General features: G+C 38.5%; 1 protein-coding gene and 1 pseudogene across 1 annotated transcript in view; both read right to left on the bottom strand.

The window, feature by feature from the left end:
• APPL1 (adaptor protein, phosphotyrosine interacting with PH domain and leucine zipper 1) overlaps positions 1-19,312 on the bottom strand; it is a gene marked incomplete at its 5' end in the record, with an annotated part of 40,480 nt that extends 21,168 nt beyond the window's left edge. Inside the window, 10 exon segments of the mRNA XM_006165354.3 lie at positions 1,131-1,319; positions 1,996-2,154; positions 2,557-2,639; positions 3,469-3,615; positions 8,788-8,846; positions 9,316-9,357; positions 10,900-10,987; positions 14,934-15,005; positions 15,586-15,645; positions 19,214-19,312. Coding sequence (XP_006165416.2) covers positions 1,131-1,319; positions 1,996-2,154; positions 2,557-2,639; positions 3,469-3,615; positions 8,788-8,846; positions 9,316-9,357; positions 10,900-10,987; positions 14,934-15,005; positions 15,586-15,645; positions 19,214-19,312 — 998 coding nt within the window.
• Positions 6,393-6,505, bottom strand: LOC114005490 (uncharacterized; annotated as a pseudogene).
• Positions 19,313-20,122: the final 810 nt, after the last annotated feature.

The following is a 20,122-nucleotide window of genomic DNA, read 5'->3' as shown; positions in this document are numbered from 1 at the left end:
GGCTTGCTTTCTCACTTTCCATCTCTCTCTCTCTCTCTCATTCTGTACCTCTCTGGTCAAATGAAAATAAATAAATTAATTAATTTATTAATTTTTTAAAAAAAAATCTTAAAAAAAAAGTGAAGGTTGAATTTATTTATTTTATAATACATCAATGTACATAAATAAAGAGAAAAAAATGAGTTTCAGGAGACCAGAGGCTACTCCTCTATGTTAAGAAAGTTCAAAGATGGGGACCAGCAGTTGGCGTAATGGCTATGTTGCTGGACTCCCATGTAGCCGACCATGGTTTGAGTCCCGGACTTGGTGGCTCAAAGTCACGCCAGGCATGTGTGCGTGCCCAAGATCCTGAGAGAATGGAGGAGAAGGGATTGCGGTAATGGCCATCCCCCCTGGGGGGTGATTTCTCACTTTCTGTCTGTCTTTCTCTGTCTTTCTGGCGAGCACACATGCCCCATAGCAAAAACCTCTAAATAAAATTTTTTTTAAGTATCACTTAGGAGCTGGCAGGTGGTGTGGTGGTTAAAGGCACTGGATTCCCACACAGTCTAACGCTGTTCGGATCTCGGACCTGGCAGCTTGCTTTCTTGGTTTCCTTTTCTATATATATATATTTATATCTGGTCGAATTTTAAAAAATGATAATGACAAATGGAATTAAATTTTTTAAAGTATCATTTATTTGATAGGCATATCGTGTATGTTAGATTTCTACTGTAGTAATTTACTAAGTAGGGATTATAACTCCCTCACCTACATATTAATGTAGAAAAATGGAGCTCAGAGGGAGTAACTTGTCTAAGACCACACAGTAAATAATGGATCCAGAATGTGAACTTTCTGACCCCAGGGTTGGGATATTTTCCATTAACTTGTGCTTCCCCAATCTATGCAAGGTTTTCTCTTACCGTGAAACCATATGTCTTTACCATATGACTTGCTCTGACCTCAAATATTAAGAAATCATTTAATCAAATGAGAAAGAAAAAGTCAACTCATTTCTGTAAGATTAAAAAGCAAACTATCTCAGGTGTCTAAAATACCTACAAAATTCCTGAGAAAGAATTATACTGTATTTTAGTAGTTTAAAATATTATAGATCTTATTAATAGTAGAAAAAAAATACTAACTTTTTTCCGTCAAAAGAGGTGATCTGAAAACAGTATCGCCTGTCTTCGCAGTCCACGGCCATCACTGAGCAGTTGTCTATGTCCATGGCCAGGCCTCCAGCTACGTCGCCACGGGCCTGACTCATTAAGTTCCCACCCTGGGTGAAGTAAAACTGTCTGTCCCAGGTAGATGACACCAAGCCTGTTTTACTAAATAAAGAAAGCACAGTTGCTCTTTAATAATGATACACCTGAACTCTCTTTACCATCAGCCAGACACAAGATTAAGCATCTTAAAAAGAACTGGCTTGCAAAAAGGTACCAGGATGCCAAGAGAATGTAAGTATCAGTTTTTCAGTCTCTAAAATAAAGACATGCATGTTGACTCAGTTGTGTAAATGTGTGCACAGTTTCCAAAACAAGGATGGAAATTAACAAACTGTAGCTGTTACAATGTGCTTCATAAAATTTAACTTCATTTAGTTTCACTTCTAAGGAAATAAATTCAAAATTAAAGAATGTATTTACCACAGTTAACCTGCTTCATCTTATCTTCACATAATTAAAATTTACTTGATGTTGTTATTATGAATATTTTAAAGTATGACAAATGATATGTAATGGCATTCACAAGTTACAGTATATTTCTTTAAATTCAAACCACTTTTAGTTCTTATATAATTTTAAATTATTCAATAAATGTCTAGGTAGAACTTTACCTTTCAAAACTATTCATGTACTTCCTCTGTCAAAAATTTTACATAAATGCTAACAGTGCCAAGGAAGTTCAACCTTTAGTAATATCAAAACCACTTGGCAGACAATATCAACTGTATATTGGCATGACTTACATGATATATGACATATGAAAATATAGTTTTCTTACTTTCTAGCATTAAGGTATCCAGCTTTTCGGGTTAAGTTCCGATTTACAGGAAATTTGGTGGGGTCTGGGTCCGGCACATACAAGGGGTCACTGGCTACTTCCAAATCCTCTATTGTCTGCTGCATGGTCTCTACATCATTGTCCATTTCCCTGCGGACACTAACACAGAAGAGATTATTCACTACTACCACCACAACTGACAAAGAACTTATCGTTCATGTTTATCTGAATTTTTTAAAGTTTTTCCTATAGGGTGCATGAACTTGCCAGAGAGAGGGAGGGAGGGAAAGTGAGAAAGCACCCCCTAGGGGGGATGGCCACACCACAATTCCTTTTTCTCTATTCTCCTCTCGGGATTTGGGGCATGCAGGTACAGGTGCCTGGTCTGATTTTCAAGCCACCAGGTCCTGGAATTAAACTGCTCAGTCGGCCGTGTGGGATCCAGCTGCCTTAACCTCTGCACCACCTGCTGGCCTGGTAAGTACTTTGTAAATTATGATATTTGGTTGTTAACTTATTCATGTCACTCAGTTTTTCAATTTTAAAGGCAAAAATACTTACTTCTGCACACTTGTTCCAATATTAGCTAAAAATTCTTCCAGTTGTTCACTGAGATTTTCAGAACCCATCTTGAAAAAACTTATCTAGAGTGGGGATGTGAGAGATTGAACAAGAACATACAAACACCAAAAAATAGTTGAAGTAAATCACATAAACAATCTCTAAGATACATGGTTAAATAAAGAAACAAAATATTTTTCTCCTATTTCTGTAAAAATAGATTTTTTGTGTGTGATTTCTATTAGCCATGGAGCAACTGAGGAAGCTAGACAAATTCCACTGTACATTCTTTTATATTTTTTTAATTCAAGAAGTAATAGTAAACAATTTTTTTAAACTGGAAAAAAATTTTAAAGCATTTCAAATAAATCAGATGAATAAACTATTTCATGTTTCCTATAAAGATAAGATTTATACCTGAGGAATAATCATATTCTTACATTTTTAAAAGAATTATTTATTTTAGGGGCTGGCAGGCAGCATAGTAGTTAATGTTTTGGACTCCCACAGGGGTGACCACAGTTTGAGTCCCAGACTTGGTGGCTTGCTTTCTCACCTTCACTGAGATTAAAAGATAAAAATATCTGTCACTCTCTGGTCAGATTAAAAGATAATAATAATAACTAGTGAAATTAAATAATTCTTTAGTAAAAAGAATTATTATTTTATTTATTCTTTTATTTTGATATAGGGTGAATGCATTAGCCAGAGAGAGACAGAGAGAAAAAGAGGGAAAGTGAGAAAGCAAGCAGCCAGGTCTAGGACTCGAACCATGGTAGGCCATGTGGGAGTCCAGTGCCTTAACCACCATACCACTTGTTGGCCCCATATCCCTACATTTAATGTAAACATCCAGTTCAGAATATATAACTTTTGGGACTGTTAGAATCCAAGATATAGTACAGTATTTACCTGAGCTTGCATGTACCCAAGTAGAGGTTCTAACAATGCTATTTTCTTCTTGTACTGAAGAGTATTTAGTGCACAGAAATAATGCATCATGGTCTGGTGTTGTTTCTTTCTGGAAGTGTACACATCTTCTGTTACTTCATATTTCACCTGAAGATGAAAAGATTAAACATACTATTATTTCCTTACTTTTAAATTATCTTCAGTAGTGGCTATGAGGAAGCACCTACTCTAGGAAAATGATATATCACAAGCAATTGAACTAACTTTACCGTTTTCTGATTACAAATATTTCAACATGTTGGCTAAGTTGGTTTTCCTGTTTCACTACCAATCATTTACAAAATGCCCATTAAAAGCAGAATTCTAGGGACCAACAGATGCTGTAATGGTTATGTCACTGAGCTCCCACATAGTTGACCATGGTTCAAGTCCCTAACCTGGCAGCTTAAAACACTCCAGGCGCATGTGCATGTGCCCAACACCTCAGGAGGAGACTGGAGGAGAAAGGATTGCAGCATGGCCATCCACCCGACCCCCAAGTGATTTCTTACTTTCAGTCTCTCTGTTTCTTTCTGTCTTTCTAGCAAGCAACACAACCAACCCAAAAAAAAAACCCCCAAAAAAAAAAAAAAAAAAAAAAAGAATTCTAGGCTGGCCATGTAGCATAACTGTTTAGTGCTGAGCATAGGAACCCAGATCCCACATGGCCAACCTTGGTTTAAATTCTGGTCCTGGTGGCTTGAGAAACATGCAGGGCACATGTGTGCATGAGCACCTGGATCCTGATAGGATGAGGGGATGGAGGAGGGGGACTGGAGTCCCGTTGTGGGGTGCTTTCTGTCAGGTGTATGTGCCGACTGGAAATTAAGATGTAAAAAGGCAGGGGACCATCAGGTGGCGTGGTGGTTAAGGCGCTGGACACTCCCATATGGCCGACTACAGTTCGATTACCGGACCTGGTGGCTTGCTTTCTCACTTTCTCTCTCTCTGTGTATCTCTCTGGTCAAATTAAAATAAATGAATGAAGGGACCAGCAGTTAGCGTAATGGCTATGTTGCTGGACTCCCACGTAGTCGACCGCGGTTTGAGTCCCGGACCCGGTGGCTTAAACTCAGGCCGGGCGCGTGTGCGTGCGTGCCCAAGATCCCGAGAGGAGAATGGAGGAGAAGGGATTGCGGCGTGGCCACCCCCCCGGGGGGTGATTTCCTGCTTTCTGTCTCTCTGTCTCTCTCTGTCTGTCTGGCGAGCACACGCGCCCTATAGCAAAAATCTCAAAAAAAAAAAAAAAACTGAATGAATAAATCAAATTAAATAAATAATTTTTTTAAAAAAAACGATGTAAAAAGGCAGAACTCTGCACTTAACTAAAAATGGTATAATCGCTAAAGTAAGCATAGTCAGCACGTCAGAGAAAGTCTACCACGTGGAGGAAAGGAGGAAAGGCACACAGTTGTTTGTTGTTGGCCTGCCATTCGAACTTCATCAGTTGACAGCACACCACTCTCCCCTCCTGGTTCTCTCCTGACATTCTTCCTCTCTACCTGTGTGTCTTCCTTCACATATTTTTTAAAAAGAATTATTTTATTTAACTCTATTTATTTTAATTCGAGTGTGGGGTTGGGGGGCAAGTGAGAAGGCATTCTGCCAGATCCGGAACTTAAACTGCAGTCAGCCATGTGGGAGTCCAGAACCCTTAACCACCATGCCACCCACCGTCCCCTCTTCACATATTCTTAAAATATGTGTGCTCCCTTGAGCTCTTTTATTCAGACAACAAATTTATTTTTTGTTTATTAGGTTTTTGTTATAGGGCATATGCACTCACTGGAGAGAGACAAAGAGTGAGAAATCACCCCCCCTAGAAGGGATGGCCACACTGTAATCCCTTCTCTTCCATTCCCCTTTTGGGATTTTGGGCACAAAAATAATGCACGCCAGACACCTGGCATGATTTTCAAGCCACCAAGTTCAGTACTCAAACTGTGATCAGCCATATGAGAATCCAGAGCCTTTTTTTCCCCAAAGAATTATTTAATTTTATTTACTCATTCATTTATTTTAATTTGACCAGAGAAACAGAGAGAGAGGGAAAGTAAGAAAGCAAGCCACCAGGTCCAGGACTTAAACTGTGGTCGCCCAGGTGGGAGTGTCTAGCGCCTTAACCACCACACCACTTGCTGGTCCCGAGAATCCAGAGCCTTAACCACTAAGCCACCTGCTGGCCCTAGACAACAATTATTTATTGAGCACTTGTTCTGCAATATGCATTAGGTGCTTTTCTCTTCCTGCTTTCTGTAGAATACTTTATTGAGATCAAGAATATTCCAATATAGGGGCCAACAGGTGGCGTGGTGGTTAAGGGTGCTGGACTTTGACATGGCCAACGGAGTCCTGGACCTGGTGGCTTGCTTTCTCACTTTCCCTCCTCTCTCACTCAGGTCTTCTGTGGCCAAATGAAAATGAATGAATGAATGAATAAAAACAAAATAATTATTTAAAAAAAAAAAAGAATATTCCAATATACCAAGCTAGGCACTAGTAGCAGGCACCTGTAATTCCAGCTACTCAGGAGGCTGAGATAGGATGATACTGAGTTTAAGGCCAGTCTAAGAAACACAGTGAGACCCTATCTTTAAAAAAATAAAATGCTGCACTAGGAGGAGGCATAGTGGTTAAGGCACTGGATCCCACATAGCTTAGCTGACTGTCCAGTTAAAGATCTGCTCAAACCCCGCAGCCTGAAAAACATGCTGGGTGCGTGTGCATGTGTGCATGCCCAAAATCCCAAAAGGGGAACATTCTTTCTATCTCTCTGGCGAGCACGCACACCCCATAGCAAAAACTTAAAAAAAAAAAAAAAATCCATATATTAGTGACTCATGATTTTTTATCTATTGCTCCTCACTCTCTCAAGTGCATCTGCTGTTTTAATAGAATGTTTCACGAATTTGCATGTCATCCTTGCACAGGGCAGGAGCCATGCTGATCTTCCCTGCATTGTTCCAGTTTCAGTGTATGTGCTGGAAATGTAAAAAACCAAAGACATTATCTTCCCCGCAAAACCTGCTCTTCTACATTGTTTCTTGCTCTCCTGTTCACTCCAGGATCTATCTAGTTATCTGAGAATCTAACGAATTGTTTTTCATTTCTCCTTCTACCATAAATCGTGCCAATTCTACTTAGGAAATATCTCCCAAAACAGTCCTTCCTCTTCACTTTCAGTAACAACCTGAGACCTTTGTTATGTCTTTGCAAACTGTCCTAGTATCTTTTTCACTGGATTCCCTCCATCCTCGTCCCTTCACCTTCTCACTAGTATTTTTGTTCTGTATCACAGCTGCACCGTTACTCCTCAGCAGTTACCCACTCCCTCTAACACATATTTCAAGGTCATTAATATAGTAATTTGGCCCCAAGCTACGTCTTTGTTGCTATACGTCCTCAAATACCTCTAGTGCTCCAGACTCACTGGAATGATTATCTTTCATCATCATAACAACTACTGCTAAAATTAGTTGAAAACTTGCTACAGGACAGGTAGATACTCTACATGCATTACCTTATTTCATCTTCACAACTGAGCTCTTCGATAGGGAAATAATGGATTGGGGTGAAGTAACTAGGCATGACCTCAGTAAAGAAGTGGTGGAGTTGGTATTTGTTTTCAAGCAGACTCCAGAGCCAGTATCTTAACCTTTCTGCTCTCACAGCTCCACCATATGCCTCTGCAGAGGCTGTTCCCTCAACCTCCCCTCTCCTATCCCAAACCAGTCCCATCTACTTACCTTTAATGCAAATGTCACCTCCTGAATGTGAAATCTTTTCTAACTCATCAAAGCTAACTGCTGCCCTCTCTGTGAAGAGTGGAGCCTACTCACACTCTTCCCCCCAAGGTACCTCAAATACAGCTCGACACACAATAGGTACTCAATTTTTTAAATAAAATGAAATTGATGAAAGAAATGGCTTTTTAAATTATTTATGTAATTTCATTATTATTGTTTATTTTTAATTTGACCAAACATAGAAAGAAAGAGAAGGGGAAAGTAAAAAAACAAGTCACCACTGTTGACCATGTGAATATCCAATACTTAACCACCACACCACCTGCAGGCCCTGGTGAGGGAAATGTTTTTAAAAGACTTGAAACCAGTAGGTGGCAGTAGTGATAAAGGCATTGGACTTTCATGTGGCCAACTACACTTCAAATCCTGGACCCAGAGGCCTGAAATTCAAGCCGGCACATATGTGTGCATGCATGCCCAAAATCCTGAGAGGAAAATGGAGGACAGCAGACTGCAGCATGGCCATCCTCTCTGGAGAGTGATTTCTCACTTTCTGTCTGTCTCTCTGTCTGGCAAGTGCACACGCCCACTAGCAAAAATCTCTCAAAAAACTAGGTAATACTTGGAAAAAGTATTTTGTACCAGGAACCTTTAACTACTTCTCTAATGCAAAGTAACTAATGAAGATCTCAAAATGTATGTCTCTTACCAATAGCTATACCATTACATATTCTCTGTGCTAAAACCTGACATGCAACACAGACCTTTGCACTGAACATTGTATCAGAAACATTCTCTTTCTTGTCACAGTAGCTGGTGCAGAGTAAGTCCTACCCAACTATGGATCCCCAAAAGTAGTCACCATGTCTCTACCAGAATTTCCAAATGAGACTGCAGATGCCAACTCCCAACCGATATCAGCTCACTCATAAGGATCTTATGAGGTCTACAGGCCAAGCCTTGGATTAGAAACTGAAGAGAAGTGACCTTAAGGAGCACTCAGATGAACTTGTTAGTATTCTATTCTTTTATCTTCACTTAATGCATACAATAGAATATTTCTGGATTTCACTCACTCCTTGAAGAAATATCAAAAGATGTATAAAGGGGGACCAGCAGTTAGCATAATGGCTATGTGGCTGGACTCTCACGTAGTCGACTGCGGTTCGAGTCCTGGACCCGGTGGCTTAAACTCACACCAGGTGCGTGTGCGTGCATGCCCAAGATCCTGAGAGGAGAGTGAAGGAGAAGGGATTGCGACGTGGCCATCCCCTCTGGGGGGTGATTTCTTGCTTTCTATCTCTCTGTCTCTGTCTGGTGAGCACACGCACCCTATAGCAAAAACCTCTCCAAAAAAAGAAAAAAAAAAAAAAAGATGTATAAAGGTACTGAAAAAGCTAGAAGGAAAGAATATACTAAGAGTAACACAGCAAAGTAGACAAAGTAACTGCTAGCTCTGTTTTTAAACAGGAAAAACAATACTACCTAATGAGACAGTTAATTATGAGAGTGAAGGAGGAAGTATATATCATACCTTGTCATTTTCTCTTTTTTTTGATAATCGGCTGTATCTATTAATTGCAGCGTCATGATCTGGAAAACAGAAATGGCTGTTAACACCACAGTGGTACATACTGTGCAAAACTTACAAATACTTTACATGGTCTTTACATCTGCGTCATTTGGCAAGGTAAGAATTCCCTACTATGTGATTCACTGCACTCGAATTTTCCCGACAGCCAAATTTCCCCCTAAATTATTTTAAAAAGTATTTTTAGTGCAAACATAGCATACACTCATTAAACACAAACAAGCAAGATAAAATATACCACCCTTTCAGTCTGCTAAAGTTAGTAAACTCCAGCATAGATATAATTTACTTTTAAATTTTTCTTACAGTATAAACAATGTAATTTAGGTAATAATATTGATTTAAATAATGTTCACCTAAACTTTTAGTTAGGTTCAGTTTTTGCAGTTATTACAAAGACTCTGGCCATGGGTATGCCCTGATAGGTACGAGAGATACAAGAGATAAATGTGTAAAGTATTTAGGGCTTACCATTACTAGCAATCTGAAACACTTCCTTTAATGTTAATATTTCTGAAAAAGTTCAAGAATAATTTCAGTTTAGCATATTATGAAATGTCTTAGTTTGTTTAGAAAATAAGAACTGCCACTTAAGCTATAATTAAAATTTCAAATATTTCATACTCCAATATTCAAGGTAAGAAAGTAATTATGCGTTTCAGCTAGTCTTTGGAATATTTACTATCATTAGCAACAGTGACACTGCCAGAAAATCTACTTGCCATTAACAAGTGACATGATGCAAAAACAACTTTTGAAACTCACTGTTAATGCTAAGATATGCAAATATCCTAATTTAATGCCAGAATCTGACTTATTCACTTTTTGATATATGACTCCAGTAAGTTCAAATGTTGGATGAGAAAGTATGTTCTATTAATAAGATTATGCCATTAAGTCCCCTTATATTTTTTAAGAAAAGAGATCTTATTTCTTGACCTTGGAAATGACCATTCTTAAGAATCACCACAATAAGTAACTCCATCTCTAAACTACATTTGTCTTTATTCCATGCATAATTTAAGTACTTGACCAGTCCCTAATATATTAGTTCAATGTCTAAGATTATAAACTATAAGAAAGCAGAGCCAATGCTATAAACTTCTCATTTCATCACGTAGTAATCCTAAATGGGGAATAAAAAACCACCACCACTAACTAAACTGTGGGCTGTTAGATGTGCCAGCACCCCAGCCTTCCATTATCCCAGCCATGTGCCACCACCCTAATTGAGGCATTGGTCACGCATATCTCACTGAGCTGTGAGAAGCCATAGGTCTCATAATTTCCTACACCAGTGTTCTAGACACCACATCTGTTCTATCCCACCCTCCAAGGACAAAGGAATTGTTTCTCTCTACTCCGTAAAGACTTTCATTGGTTTTTCTCTGTTCATAAATTCAAGTCCAATCTCTAGCATGATCTGGTTCCATCTTTTCTGTTTCTACAGGGTCATCTGGAAAGTCATGACACATTTTTACATTCCTATACAGAATGGAAGAAAATATTTTTCTATGTAATAATGTATCATGACTTTCCAGATAACCTAACACATTCATTTTTGGCCTCACCTCAATATATCCCACATCACAGCCACATTGAACTTCTTGTTATTCTCAAAACAAGCTATGTATTTATAAAACCATCTTTGTGTATTCTAATTCTCCTAAAGTAAGAATTATCTTTCCCTGGCAAATTCCTTTTCATTGTTCAGTGCGCATACCACATCCCTGGTGAAGCTTTTCTGACCTGCTTCCTATGAGTTCTCATAGCATCCTACTCACTGCCATACTGTAAGAGACATAATGTCATAGTTATGTGTTTACCCATCTCGTTTTCTAGGGTCTCTAAGGGGAAAGGATATATTACTTTTATCAGTATTTCTCAGTGTCTAGTTCATTACCTAATGGGAGTTCCTATAAATGTTTAGTGACTAATTCAAGTAAAAGTGGCAGAGGTTGTGTCAATAATAGTTAAGGTATAAAATAATATGCATTTTACAAGTATTGATCTTCTGACAGCTGATCAAAGTAAACATGAGCTTGACTTCAATACCTTTCAGATCTCTTTCTTTAAACTGGGTAATGGGGAACATCATGGCATCAGCAAGTTGAGTTGAAAGTACCGCATGACAAGAGCTAAGCTAGTAAAAGAAAGACCAAAAAGGCCAAATAACTAATTATACAGAGACATTTAACCACTGTAATGTAAATTAAGCAAAATTTAGTAAAAAAAAAAAAGTCTTTGAAACATCTTACATTAAAAATATACAATAAAAATTATGTTATTCAATATGAAATAATACATAGTAAAAAAAAAGTTCCATTTAAAACTCTTAGAAGAAGACATAGAATGACCTTGGATTGGGCAATGGTTTCTGAGATAAGGTACCAAAAGCACAAAGAATTTAAAACATAAACTGGACTTCATTCAAATTTAACTTTTGTGCATCAGAGAACACTATCAAGGAAGTAAAAAGACAACCTATACAGAATGGAAGAAAATATTTGCCAACCACATATCTGAAGGATCTGAATAGACACTTCTTCAAGATAAACAAATGACCAATAAGCACAAGAAAAGATACTCATCATTAGCTATCAGAGAAATGGAAATAAAACCCACAATGAGATACCACTTTTGACACTTAAATGGTGATAATAAAAAAAAAAACAAGAAAAAAAGGATGAAAAAAGAAAATAACAACTTTTGGAGAGTATGTGGCAAACTGGAACCTTCCTTCATCACTGGTGGGAATGTAGAATAAAAAACAAGAAAAAAGGATGAAAAAGGAAAATAACTACTGCTGGAGAGTATGTGGAAAACCGGAGCCTTCCTTCATCACTGGTGGGAATGTAAAATGGGGCAGGCACTGTGTACAACAGATTGGTGGTTCCTCAAAAAGTTAAACAGAAAATTATCTTATGACCTAGCAATCTCACTCCTGGGTATGAACTTTCCAAAACAACTGAAAACTGGTGTCCCAAAAACCCAAACTTGTACACATATGCATATAGCAGAATTATTCATACTAACCAAAAAGTGAAAAATAACCAAAATGATGTCCATCAACAGATAAATGGATAAATATAGCCTATCCATACAATGAAATTTTTTGGTGGTTTTTTTTTTTTTTGGAGAGGTTTTTACTATAGGGCGTGTGCACTCACCAGAAAGACAGAGGGAGACAGAGAGACAGAAAGTGAGAAATCACCTCCCAAGAGGAATGGCCATGCTGCAATTGCTTTTCCTCCATTCTCCTCTCGGGATATTGGGCACGCACGCACACGCGCCTGGAATGAGTTTAAGCCACTGGGTGCGTACTCAAACCACGGTTGACTACATGGGAGTCCAGCAACACAGACAGTACAACAACTGCTGGTTGCTCATACAATGAAATTTTATTCAGCCAAGGAAGGAATGAAATACTGATACATATTACAACGTGGATGAACCTTGAATACATTATGTTAAGTGAAAGAAGACAGAAATACAAGTCTGCAAATTATGAGTCCATTTGTATGAATTATCCAAAATAGGCAAATCCATAGAAACTGAGTAATTGGGGAGGGGAAATGCAATTGTTCAATGGGCACTGATCAAAATGTTCTAGAACCAGGCAGCAGGTAGTGTAGTGGTTAAGGTGCTGGGTTCCCACATGGATGACTACGGTTCAAGTCCTAGACCTGGTGGCTTGCTTTCTCACGCTCTCTCATCAAATTAGAAAATAATAAGAAATAAAATTGAAAAAAAATGTTCTAGAACAAGACAGTGATAATGGTTGTAAAATATTGTTAACGTCCTAAATGTCATAAGTGGCAAATTTTGTATTATATGTATTTTATGAGCTTTTAAAAACAGAAAAAAGAGGCCAGCAGGTGGTGTGGTGGTAAAGGACGCTGGATTCCCACATGGCCAACCACAGTTCAAGTTCTGAGCCTGGACTCCAGACTGCAATTTGAGTCCCGGACCTGGTGGCTTGCTTTCTCACTTTTACTCTCTCTGTCTCTCTCACTCTGTCACCCTCTGGTCAGATTAAAAATAAAAATAAATAGAGGCCAGAAAGTGGCATGGTGGTTAAGGACACTAGATTCCCACATGGCTGACTGCAGTTCAAGTCCCAGACCTGGTGGCTTGCTTTCTCACTTTCTCTTTCTCTCTCTCTCTCTCTTTCTCTCTCTCTCTCTCTCTCTCTCTCTCTCTCTCTCTCACTCTATCCCTCTCTGGTCAAATTAAGATAAATAGATAAATAAAGCCAAATAAAATAATTTTTAAAAATAAAATAAAATATATAAATAAATAAATAAAGTTAAATAAACGAATTCTTAAAAACAAACAAAAAACCAAACACACACCAGGTACATGTGCATGCACTCCCAAAATCCGGAGAGAAGAATGGAGGAGAAGGGATTGTGGCATGGCCATCAGCCCTAGGGGGTGATTTCTCACTTTTTGTGTCTCTGTCTGTCTCTCTTTGGTAAGCGCACATGCCCTATAGCAAAAATCTCTCTCAAAAAAAAGTATTATTTCCGTATACTGATCTCTTGGGGTAAGATTTTTACTTCATTTTCTTAAAGAATTATTTATTTATTTAATTCCCTTTGTTGTTATTATTTTTTCATTTGACCGGAAAGAGACAGAGAGATAGAGAAAAGGAAAGCAAGAAGGGAAGCCACTAGGTCTGGGACTCAAATCACAGTCGGCCACATGGGAGTCCAGTACTTTAACCACCATGTCACTTGCCAGCCCCAAGATTTTACTCTGATTAGTTATTAAAACATTTCAAAAAATGGGACCAAGAGATTATTTAATAGTTACATCAATGGACTCCCACATAGTCGACCATGTTTCGAGTCCCAGACCCGGTGGCTTAGACTCATGCCAGGTGCATGGGTGTGTGTGCCCAAAATCCCAAGAGGAGAACGAAGGAGAAGGGGTTGAAGTATGGCCATCTCCCTGGGGAGTGATTTCTTGTTTTCTGCCTCTGTCTCTCCAGCAGGCACATGCATCCTATAGCAAAAAATCTCTCTCTTAAAAAAATTTTTTTTTCGGGAACCAGCAGTTAGCATAATGGCTATGTCGCTGGACTCCCACGTAGTCGACCGCGGTTCGTGTCCCGGACCTGGTGGCTTAAAAAACTCACGCCGGGTGCGTGTGCGTGCATGCCCAAGATCCCGAGAGAATGGAGGAGAAGGAATTGCGGCGTGACCATCCCCCCTGGGGGGTGATTTCTCGCTTTCTGTCTCTATGTCTCTCTCTCTTTTTTTTTCTACAGTGAAAATCTCTCCAAAAAAAAAAAAATTTTTTTTTTCAGGGCCAGCCAGTTGTGTGGTTCAGGCGCTGGACACTCCCACATGGCTGGCCACAGTTCGAGTCCCAGACCAGGTGGCTTGCTTTGTCACTTTCCCTCTCTTTCTCTCTGCATCTCTCGTCAAATTTAAATGAATAAAAATTAAATAAATAATTATTTTAAAATTTTTTTCAAAAAGTGATTTTCCAGTTATTAAGAAGACTAGAAAAGACCAAACTATCAAATGCTTCATATGAAAAGAACTTCCACCACGATAGTAGAGAACAGTTAGGACTCCTCGCACATCTCTCACTACATTTTTTCCTTCTAGTGTCTAGGTCTTTTTTTGTTTTGCTTTTAATGATTTGTTGTAATAACTGGTTTGAGAAGTTAAGGGTTGATTTTGGCTACTTAGGACAGAAAGATTAAGAACTGAACAGTAAACTGTTGCTAGGTAAGAAAAGAGAAACTACAAAGAGCCTAGCAATAGCTCACAGCTTCCTCTTCTTTCCCTGCCTACATCCAATCAGACGATGAAAAGACTGAACGTTACCTGGACTGGGAGTACAGAAAACACATCTACATGCTCTTTCCTGGAAAATAATTTGTTTTAATCAGAAAAAGAAAGTATTATTTTTTGAGACAACCACCAAGATGTGGAAATTAGGTCCTTCCTCAGTAATCTCTGTAATGGAGTTTTTACTCCTATAATCATAATAAAAGTTCCCAAGAAAGCTAAGTATCTTGAGTAACTTAATTATAAGACCGGTTATTCATGAAAAATGAAATAACCACTTACCTCATCTATAACTTTTGAAAACTGTTGTAAAGTAGAGCTCATAACTTCATCATCACCTCCTAAAGGAAAACGCTAAAAAGTGAAAAACAGAGATGAGGTGAAAGTTTGATGTTGTGTCTCTTGTGAATGAAAACAATATGTTTTTAAATAGCTTCAGAAAAATTGTAAAATTCTGAATAAGCTCTAACGATGTCATTTTAATAAGAGTGCAATTTCCATAATAAGCATTAATTAAAATATTAACGAGGTAGCCAGTTGCCATGGTATATTGGAGTGCGCACTGTATCACCAGTTCAAACACTAGGCATTAGGCTCCAGTTGCTCCAGTAACCAAGCAATGTAACTCAAGTATGTATCAGTTCCTTACTTTGTAGAAAGGAGGTAAACTACCAATAGATAACCTCTGTCTCTAACATTACATCATTAAAATCATCTCAATAGATGTACTAGAGTGAAATTTCAGTGACGTATTTGGTGAATTCTATTGGGTCGGCGGAAAAGTCATGCTGCATTTTTGCACAGGAAAACAGAAAAATATGTCATGACTTTTCTGATGACCCAAAAGAAAGCTTACGGAGAAAGTCTTGATTTATACAGATATTACATTACTGCATATTTCAAATTATGCTTTTAAAACTTTGATATACAATACCTGTTTTTCGTATTCTTTTAAAAGTTTTGAGGTCAAATGTGTTGCCGCACTTAATTCATTCTATGGAAAAAGGTAAGTGTTCAAATTAGCACAGTATTAAAGAGTAAGAAAAAAGTTTCAGTTAAAGATTCCAAAGCCACTTTTATTTACTATCACTTAACATAAATATTATATGACATATATATTTTTTTAATTTGCTAGAAGGCATGTGAGCTCACGAGAAAGAGAGAGAGAGAGAGAGAGGAAGCACCTCCAATGGGGAGTGGTCCTGCCACAATCCCTTTTCTTCCCTGTCTTCTTTGGGATTTTGGGCACTAATGCACACATGCCTGGAATGTTTTTTAAGCTGTTGGGTCTAGGACTCATGAATTTGGCCATAAGGGATCTAGCTGCCTTAACCAGCACACCACCAGTTGGCCTCAATATGATTTTCTAATAAAGAATCATTTCTCTGGGCCAGCAGGTGGCATGATGGTTAAGGCACTGGAATTCCCACATGGCCAACCATGGTTTGAATCCCAGACCTAGCAGTTTGTTTCCTCTCTCTCTCTCTGCCTGTCTTTCTCTGGTAAAAACTCATGTGAAATAATAATAATGATAAACAAACAAAATAAATCATTCTTTTAAAAAAAATAATGATTTCCTTTATTTTATTTATCACTATTGTTATTTTTAATTTGACCATAGCAAGACAGAGAGCAAGCGAGAAAGCAAGTCGCCGGGTCCGGGACTTGAACTGTGTGGTCAGCCATGTGGTAGTCCAGCAACTTTAACCACCATGCCACCTGGTGGCCCCCCAACATGATATTTTTTAAAGAATTATTTTATTTACCTTTATTTATTTATTTTTAATTTTACCAGAAGGGAACAGAGAGAGAGAGAGAGAAAAAGTGAGAAAGCAAACCAACAGGTCCAGGACTTGAACCACAGCTAGCCATGTGGGAGTCCAGCGCCCTTAACCACGCCACCTGCCAGCCCCATGGTTTTTTTGTTTTGTTTTGTTTTGTTTTTTACTATAGGGCATGTGTGCCCACCAGAAAGACAGAGAGAAATAGAAAGCGAGAAATCACCCCCAGAGGGGATGGCCATGCTGCAATCCCTTTCTCCTCCACTCTCCTCTCGAGATCTTGAGCATGGATGCACACGTGCCCGGCGTGAGTTTAAGCCACCGGGTCCAGGACTCAAACCACGGTAAACTACATGGAGTTCAGCAACATAGCCATTAAGCCAACTTCTGGACCCCGAACATGATTTTTAAAACCTTCATTAAATCATTGGAAAAGGAGCTACCATTAAAGCACTTTATAGGGAAACTCAAACCATAAAATTGACACTATGGAGGAACTCTCAGTAGTGTTCCAGGTGTGTGAAGGTTTATTGGGGAGGGCTAATAAAAACTAAACATTAGGAGCTAGCAGGTGGCATGGTGGTTAGAGGCACTGGACTCCCACATGGCCAACCGTGGTTCAAGTCCTTGACCTGATGGCTTGCTTTCTCACTTTCACTCTCTCTCATTCTGTCTTTCTGGTCAAATTAAAGTAAACAAATAAATAAAAGTGAAACAAAACAATTCTTCAAAAGAATTTTAAAAACAAAAAAGAAAGAAAGAAACTTAATATTAAATTAGATATTTTAAAAGCTATAAGTAAGTGCAGTGGCACACAACAGTGGAGCCATCTGGGAGGCCTAGGGTTCACATCCTAGGTTAACCTAAGCACACTGGGCACACTTGTGATTCAGGCTGTCTGGAAAGTTGGGGGAAGTACTGCAGTGTAGCAAGACCTGTCCGGGCTGTGTGTGTGTATATGTGTGTGTGTGTCTCTCAGTAAATACAAGAAGTCTTTAAAATGTTCATGGAAAAATGCATATAATTAAAAATAAAAACTCTGCATGAATTTCAACATTTCTTTGCGCAAAAGTAAATTTGTATTTTTAATTCCATTTTTCCACAACTTTCTGAAGTCTCCTTGTAAATAAACAAACAAAAGTTAAAAAGCTAGAAATTAACTATATATCCTTAGCAAAATCTTTAGGGATTCTACATTAATGACTGATTCTCTAGCTGCTGCTATTAGACATTTAATTTCATACAACCAAAACATGATTGACCTAGTCATATAAAAGCAATATAGCTATATGAAATATTTCTTTTATGTTTTATTTTGTTATTATTATTATTATTACTATTTTAATTCACCAGAGAGAGAGAGAGGGAAAGTGAAAGAGCAAACTGCCAGGTCCTGGACTAGAATCAAGGTTGGCCATGTGGGGAGTCCAGCATTTTAACCACCATGTCACCTGCTTCCCTGAAAGATTTTTTTAACTCAAAGTTCTTTCCCAGTGATGAACATAATGACAAAAATAACATTTCTTTTACATATTAATCAAACATCTCTGTGATCAGAAATCAAACCTTAAGAGAGTTTTAAGTACGTAATGAAATGTGAATCCAAAAAGGAGAGAGAATAAGAAGAAAAAAAAAATGAAACTTACACACTTAGTTAGTCCCAAAGAAAGTGTAACTCAGGGTCCTGTTAAACTTATAATTAAGTTATACAAACATAGCCTCAAGTTTTATGCCTGTTCTACAAGAAAATCTAGTCATGCTCTTCTTACATTCATCTTCCTGTACCCTGGGGCAAAATCTAACTTTTTTTTTTTTTTTTTTTTTTTAGGGAGATTTTTGCTATAGGGTGTATGTACTTACCAGAGAGACAGAGACAGAGAGAGAGAAAGTAAGACATCACCCCCCCCAGGGAGAATGGCCATGCTGCAATCCCTTCTCGTCAATTCTCCCCTCGGGATTTTGGGCACGCACACACATGGATCCAGCATGAGTTTTAAGCCGCCGGGGTACAAGACTCGAACTGCAGTCAACTATGTGAGAGTCCAGCAACATAACCATTATGCCATCTGCTGGTCCCAATAATATCTAGTTTTTATTGCCTTCTTCTAACTAGATAGAAGCAGACTAATTTCAAGTCTTCCATTCCAAAGGGGAAAGGGTTCCTTAGGACTAAATATGGGGGGGACCAGCAGTAGCGTAATGGCTATGTCACTGGACTCCCATGTAGTCGACCACGGTTCGCATCCCAGACCTTGTGGCTTAAAACTCACGCCGGGCGTGTGTGCGTGTGTGCCCAAGATCCCAAGAGGAGAATGGAGGAGAAGGGATTGCGGCGTGGCCATCCCCCCTGGGGGTGATTTCTCACTTTCTGTCTCTCTCTCTCTCTCTGTCTGGCGAGCACACGTGCCCTATAGCAAAAAAAAAAAAAAAAAAAATTCTCAAAAAAAACTACCTAAATATGGAGGAGATACTGGTAATAATATGAGGTCTTCAGTAAAATATTAGCTTTACTGACTTTCAATAAGGAAGCCCTTACTGTGTTTGTGGAAAAGGGACCGAAGCTTCAGTCTTCTGTCAGTTTTGTAGTGCTACAAACCACACACTAGTCACTGACATGTAAACTCTAATACAAAATACTTGAAGTTCATTTATCGTTCCACAAATATTTACTATATGAACCCAAGACAGGGCTAGGCAACAGTAAACAAGAAAGACACTATCTCTGTCCTTGTGGGGCTTAACGATTCATTTTATAAAAGTACTTAGCATTTAGCTTTTTACCTGTGCATCATAAATCCGATGCATAGCTTGATACAACTGGTTCATATAGTTGGAAATAGCTGTAGCATCTTCTTCAAACACACCCAGTAAAGACCTTGTCTGTATAAAATAAAAGCAGTAAGTTTGTGTTAATCATTATATAAATCCGATGGAAAACATTTTTTCTACAAGAAGCAAAAATCCCAAGATACTGGAGCTCTAGTAATTCTGCATTTTAATCTATTTTCTCTCTTTTGATGGTATTGCCAAGAAGTCAGGGTTTTTTGTTCTCAGTTTCACTTCCTTAAAGTAGAGGTATTTTCCAGCTATGTCACACAAACTTCAGAAGGAACAACAGAGGTATATTTTTATGAATTAAAAAGTCTATAATTGGGGCCAGCAGATGGAGTGGTGGTGAAGGTGCTAGATTCCCACATAGATGACCACCATTCCAGTCCCAGACCCGATGTCTTGAAAATCACATCAGGTATATGTGCATCTGTGTTCAAAATCTGGAGAGGAGAATGGAAAGAAGGGACGGCAGTGTGGCCATCCCCTGAGGGGGGTGATTTCTCATTTTCCCTCTCACTGTCTCTCCAGTGCCCTATTGCAAAACCTAAAAAAAAAAAAAAAGAAAAAGAACTAACTAGGTTTTTCTGAGTGTAGCATTTAGGATTTTTTTCCCTTTTTCTTTATACATTTCCACTTCATTTGACTTCTTAATTTTTATTAAAACAGGTAAAACCTATCTTCATTTTAAGGGAGAAAAATGTATCACTAACAAACGTTAAGAAAGGTCAATAAAGGTCAACCTCATACCACAGTAGCTAAGGGAGCTGGAGCCCACATGACCAAGTGCATTTCGAATCCCAGTCTAGGAGCTTGAAAAACACACCGGGCTCATGTGTGTACATGCCCCAAATCCCCACA

This window comes from Tupaia chinensis, unplaced genomic scaffold (assembly GCF_000334495.1).
Source record: "Tupaia chinensis unplaced genomic scaffold, TupChi_1.0 Scaffold143906_1, whole genome shotgun sequence".
Lineage (NCBI taxonomy): Eukaryota > Metazoa > Chordata > Mammalia > Scandentia > Tupaiidae > Tupaia > Tupaia belangeri.
Note: the sequence above shows the minus strand (reverse complement) of the source record. Positions and strands in the feature narration are given on the sequence as shown.